We start from the raw sequence: 6,742 nt of genomic DNA, 5'->3' as shown, positions 1-6,742 counted from the left end.
TAGTTAGTGACCCATTTTGACTCTCAGCAATCATGAAAACAACCCATTCCTTTTACAGTAAAGTTCCTTTTCAATGCACCCACATCCTTAAAATATGATAAGAAAATAATGGACTTTGATCTAGTTGAGGTTATAATCTCATTATTGGCTGATGAACCTTATTAGTAACTCCACTTTTATATATATATATTTATATAACTTCATATATACATATATATATATATGTGTATGTATGTCTCTGACCATACAATTTAAAGTAGTTATTCTAACATGTCACTAAAATTTATACAATTACTTACTTGAATTTAAATTTAATTAATTTTATTTTTTCTTTGGAGTCATAGATTGAAAATCCTTTCTTTAAACTTAATCATTTTTTAATTTCTTTCCCTCCAATCAAATACATATAAAACATGGACTAAAAATCTCCATTTTTTTATTTTTCTCCTCTATTCCATCAAATACATGTAAAACATGGGCTAAAAATCCCTTCCTAGAACTCAATCATGTATTTTATTCTCCCTCGAATCAAATACATGTAAAGATGGTTCTCTATTTTATTTACCATCTGCATTGCCAAGCACCAACTATGCAGGAGATTGGGGGAACCCATGCAGCACAATCAGCATATGCTCAGGTCTATCAGACATACACCAAACAAAGGCATATACCATCAATAGGGTGGTATATCCTGCATACATTATGACATAGATTACAATTTTTGCTTCAATAGAACTACAGTAATCAATCATGTGAAAAGGTGGGCAATTTGAAGCAGATGTGTATGGAGTTCCAGAGGTAAAGAGAAGAAAGGACTGTGATCAGAATCCATGCTTAGGACATTATCAGGAGACCAATGTTTGATCATGGCCTCCTGTTTTTCTAACAAAAGTACTCTGTCCTGCAATGTTTTCACATAAACTCTTGGAACCTTCTTCATGAATTCTTCTGACTGTTCACAAAATTGGGCTGTCTGGAATGCCAATAATGGTGCTGGTCTTATGAGGAGTGAAGCCAGAGATGCATCCTGAAAAATTGAATAAGATATTGAATACCCATCAGTAATTTCACTAAATTTTCAGATAAACAAACAGGGAGGTTTTAGGCATGTAAATTTGATTTATACCTCAGGAGGACTGAGTTGATAGAGGATTTCTCTTTGGAATTCTGGGATGATTTTTGAACTTGTTGGGGGATGCTCTGGACCATTACCGTAGTAGAATTCAGTCACTTTCTGCAAGTCTGGAGCTCCCTGCAGAAAAAAATTGAAGGGGTTAATACTGATCATTTTAATTAAATAGACCTGTGACAGGAAAATGAAGCCCTAGGCTTCACGTTTATATCTCAGTATGTTTTGTAAAATAACAAAACCAAATTTGTTCTCAATACTAATATGGAAAGCTTCAGAACAACTGCTTAATATCGTAAATTGACAGATCTTTCATGCCCATTAGCTCATATGCTTACACCATGTAGGATTTCTCAGATTGAACTCAATTTCTGCAATATACTCAGAAATTCAGAATAATTAGTTTGGCTTAATAGCAATGTAATGATATTCATTTTTACTGGCCAGTAAGGATTATGAGAGGAATTCCCAACTCAAAAAGAAGCTTGTTCTCAATTTCAATGAGTACAAATTACCCAACTGAAATACTCAAACAACTCCACCAAGAAACATAGTTTACATGAAACTACGCCAAAATGTTGTAGGATAAATTTAGGCGGGGATACAGAATCAGCACAATTGATCATGAATTGGTAATCAAAATCTCAATAATCTATTGTTCTCACCTATATAGTGTTTCTATTGAATTGGATCACCTGATTACCAATGCTTCCATCCAACTATCTCTCCCTAGGATTTTGCTTAATGAAAATGCATATAAGAGACGATTCAAATGTAGGAATGTACAACAAACCAGCTGAAAATCTTGCTCTGAGCAAAATCCATTTGGCAGCATTGTTGCAGCAACATAAACTGCAACTGCAATCTTATAACCAAACACATGGATTGCATGGCTCAAGCTTAGCCCTCCTGCACTGTGACCAACTAGCACAACCTGACCAATACATAAAATTTAAACAACACCCATATCATCAATGCAGCTAATTTGACCACCTCTAGCAAACAAGACCACAAATAGTTTGTTCACTCACAAACAAACCTTTTCAGAGTTGGATAACTGAGATAGAAAATCCATAAGAGGTGCATCATAATCTTCAAAAGATGTGATAGAATCAGGATTGGCAGTGTTGATGCCTGCACCTCTAAGATCCAAGACAGTCACCTTATGCCCTGAGTTTTGAAGAAGATGAACAATTTTGTACCAACACCAAGCTCCATGTCCTGCACCATGAACCAGTACAAAGTGGAACTTGCCATGTTTATCATAGCATCCATTTTCCATTGGCATTGCTTTATCATGGCACTCATTATCCACTGTCATACTTTTTCTCTGTTGTTCTTCTCGTCTCAAGGATTTCAATTGTATGATATCTTATAGTTTATTGTAACAGGTGTAAGAAGCAGGCTGTACAGTTACCTCTTTAATTTTACATGAGTCTGCTATGGCTTTGCCAGCTGTAATCACATCTAACCACCCAGATTTAATAAATCAAGCTTCTGTCATGTTGTGGCGTCTCCGTACGGGAGAAGTATATTTTGACTATTAAAAGAGAGAGAATGAAGGGTTTCAATAATATAATCTGGGTATTTTTATATGAAGAAGAAACATTGAATATGCCCTACAAAAACAAAGATTTGCAGGCCTCCTAATTAGGTGGCAGATAATAGGTGTTAGTTGGGTAGTCTATTTGAAAGTACATTTGGTCTCTATTCGGATAGTGACCAACAGTTGTGAAGGCCAAACGCCTTGTTAAATACTCAGCCACTTTATTTTCAGAAGGGCACTTTACTGTATATAAGGACACGCAGGCCCAAAAGTGTCCATTGTTCTCTGTACATGCACAGGATTGTTTCTTTCTGAGGATAAGACCATACGTTCCATCAATCTGACCCTGAAATAGTGTAGGTAACTAATATTATAAGGAGGACTGATTGGTTAAGAGCAAAAAAATTTCAAGGTTGCGTCTTTGACTTGGCTAGTGTAGAGTGTGGTGTTGGTGTGGGACAGTTGTAGATATTGATGGGCACCATCAAACTCTCCAAGAAACATAAGTCATTGTTTCATAATTATAATTAATATATTATTTCATAAGATTTTAGATAATAGATAAATTGAGTAGAAAGAAAGAAAGAAAGGAAGATTTTATGATGTAGGCGGTTGATGGGCATCATCAAATTCTTCAAGAGAATATGGATGAAACATAAGTTATTGTTTCATAACCACAATTAATATATTATTTCACAAGATCCTAGATAAGAGGTAAATTGAGTAGAAAGAAAGAAAGAAAGAAAGATTCCATGTCTCTCTATGCTACCCCGTACATGTACTCCTTGTATGAGTCTATGTATGGGTCTATAGAGCAGTATGGGAGTGCTACATACTCCTTGCAAGAGTCTATTTATTCTACCCCATATTGCAAGAGTATGTGTATGGGTCTACAAATGTCTTATAGCAGTATGGGACTACCCCGTACTCCTCGTGGGAGGCACCTAACTGTGCTACAAAAGAGGCATACATACCTTATTCCCCTGTGGGATTTTAACTTTTGACGTCTCTTTCAAGAGCACAAGTTCTCCACTACTAGGTCAACTCACGCTTTGTATCCTAACAAATAAGAGATGAATATACCCAATAAAAATTGATATGGTTATGGATCTTTTGTGATGGGCAAAATTTCGAGTACATGTAATTTAGAATTATAATGTATAAGTACAAATGATTATAAATCTATTTTGAACTTTGAATATGTTTTAAAGTATGTAATCTCAATGTAATTTAGATTGACTAAGCGATAGGAGGAGACTAATTGGAGGTGGCATGCATTATGGGAGTGTTTGTACGAAGTATGTCACAAGGACCCCACTTCATAGGAGTCCTTTGAGGAGTTGTCATAATGAGCTCATGAGGATTCTCAACAAATTACTTTAGTCAAGAGGTTTTTGTCTCTAGTTGGAACACACTATAACCACTCATGGAATTCTTTTGAATTTTTCCTATAGTAATTTATGACCACTCTTATCAAATTATTTGGTTAATAAGTTGAATATATCAAATCATTTGTTAATAAGTTCTTTTATTCAACTGGGATGTACTCAATGATGGCGTACTTTAGTTTTAGAGGTGTCCACAAATAAATCAATATCATATTAGGGTCTTAAAATATCATTATGCCTGGTTTGACTTGTTACCAATGATTTTTTATTTGTTTTTTAAATACGCTTTGACATGTTTTCTACCAACTACCTAATCTTTATTAAAATGTGTTAATAAAGTCAACTTTTACACAATAATCTCATGAATAGACACATATACCACTAGCTCTCAAATCTTGCCACCTATAAGAAAGATCAACACACACAAAGCATTCATCTTTTCTTTGAAAAATAAATGAAATAAAGTAAACTTTTCTCAGTTTTCACATTTACTTTTTCACATAAAAAGACCTTGTAATACTATAATTTGCATTCCTTGCAATTTTGTTATTACAACATTTGTTGCTTAAACCCCGTTTGACTAGACTATTCCACCCCTAGCCACCTATATCTCCTTTCTAATGTTGATTTGATAGCCTTGCTTATACATCATAAGTGCTCCAATTTAAATTTAGCCTTATATGCACCTAAAATTGTCATAGTATCATTTTAGCTTGTAACTTATTTTTCTTTTATAAATGATAACTTGCACTTGATTAATTATCTGATATTTTTTTTAATTAGTCAAATAATATTTTTTTATTTAATCAATGAAACCACTATTCATTTGATTTTATTCCTACCGCCTAATCCATATTTCTTCATTTATATATAATCTACCTTAGATAAATAAATGTAAAATTATTTATGATCTTCTATCAATCTAGGATAGTACCAGTGTGCAAATCTTATGATGGAAAATATCAAAAATAAAAATTTCAAGTACATGTAATCTAGGATTATAATGTGTAAGTATAAATAATTTCAAATCCATTTTAACTATGAATATGTTTAAAAGTATGTAACCTTATTGCAATTTAGTTTGACTAGGTGATGGGAGGAGACTAATTGGAAGTGACATGCATTATTACAATTTTTCTAAGCATTATGTCACTACGACCCCACTTTGTAGGAGTCATCATAATGACCTCATGAGCATTATCAACAAATTATTCTAGTCAACAAGTTCTTGACTCTAATTGGAACACACTAAAATAGAATTATTTTGAATTCTTTGTATAGTGAATAATAACCACTCTTAACAAATTATTTTGGTTAATAAGTTCTTATTTTTAATTGGGATGTCTTACAAATAGGGGAGAAGGCTCAATGGTGGTGTATTCTATTTTTAGAGGTATCCACAAATAAATCAATATCACATTAGGGTCTTAAAATGTGGATATTTGACTTGTTAGCAATATGATTTTCTTCATTCTAAAATACATTCTAACATATTTTCTACCAACCCCTTAATTTTTATCAAAATTTGTTGATAAAATCAAGTCATACACAATAGTCCTATGGTTGGACACAAATATTGCTAGTTCTTGAATATTGTCGTATGTAGGAAAGGTGTTAAATGCACACAAATCATCCAAGTTTTCATTAAAAACTACATAGAATTAATTAAATTTGTCTTAGATTTCGCATTTAATTTTCACAAATAAGACCCTATAATACTAGAATCTATACATTCTACAACTTCCTTATTACACTTTTATTTTTATTTTAGCACTTGGCCCATGTGTGCGTGTGTGTCTTGTGTTGCTTTACCACATTTTTTTTCTAGCCTATGGCACTCCTAGCCACTTGTATCCCCTTTCTAATGTTGATATGATAGCTTTGTTTAGATATCTTAAGCATTCCCATTCATTTTATAACTATCCCTACTAATACTTGAAATTGACACACCATCATTTTAGATTGCCACTTATTATTTCATGTAAAATAATCATTTGCATTTGATTAATTCAGTGATAGTCCTTCCAAAATTGATTAATAATAATTTATTATTTGATTAATGAAATAAATATTCATCTACTAGCCATCATTATTCATTTGATTTACTTCCTACCACCTAATCTATATGTCTTCATTCTTCTATGTTGTAGCTTAGATAAACAAATATAAATATTATTTACCTAAACCTATACCATCCCATCCAAAAAAGTAAATAAATTTAATATTTTTCCAATTTTCCTATTTGGTGACATACCATTAAATCAATTAAACAAATCAAATAGGCTCCCTGTTTATTTGCACATTTTTATCAATAATTAATCAAGGTTTTATTACCCCAAGCTCCCATGTGGGTATTCTTTTCATACCATTTGTACACATAGAGCACTTCAATTATCTTAAATATCTTCACTTCCTTAAAAAAAAAGTTTGATATGAGCCCTCTACTTTCTCCAAGACACATTCCTAACCCTTATTCCTCATTGGATCTATGAATCCCCTTTAACCTCCACTCCTCACATACCTCTTGGAGGCTTCTTATGCCTCCATGATTTCCAAGATATACAAGTCTTGATCTTCCTAACACCTCCTAGCTCTCATTTCACATCCCCAACAATTATATATACATATCACTATAAGCCATTTGCAACACAATATTGAATGCTAATGTTATATTTCCAT

The 6,742-nt window shown here is 32.9% G+C and overlaps 1 protein-coding gene across 1 annotated transcript; it reads right to left on the bottom strand.

Moving 5' to 3' along the window:
* Nucleotides 1-496: 496 nt before the first annotated feature.
* LOC131050740 (methylesterase 17) lies at nt 497-2,626 on the bottom strand. The gene is made up of 4 exons (XM_057984991.2): nt 2,169-2,626; nt 1,923-2,063; nt 1,127-1,252; nt 497-1,027 (listed from the first exon to the last, which is right to left on the bottom strand). The coding sequence occupies exons 1-4, from the start codon at nt 2,448-2,450 to the stop codon at nt 749-751; spliced, it is 828 nt and encodes a 275-aa protein (XP_057840974.2). The 5' UTR covers nt 2,451-2,626; the 3' UTR covers nt 497-748.
* Between the last annotated feature and the right edge of the window lie 4,116 nt (nt 2,627-6,742).

This window comes from Cryptomeria japonica, chromosome 5 (genome assembly GCF_030272615.1).
Source record: "Cryptomeria japonica chromosome 5, Sugi_1.0, whole genome shotgun sequence".
Classification (NCBI taxonomy): domain Eukaryota; kingdom Viridiplantae; phylum Streptophyta; class Pinopsida; order Cupressales; family Cupressaceae; genus Cryptomeria; species Cryptomeria japonica.
The sequence above is the reverse complement of the archived record's forward strand: the minus strand, read 5'-3'. Positions and strand labels throughout refer to the sequence as shown.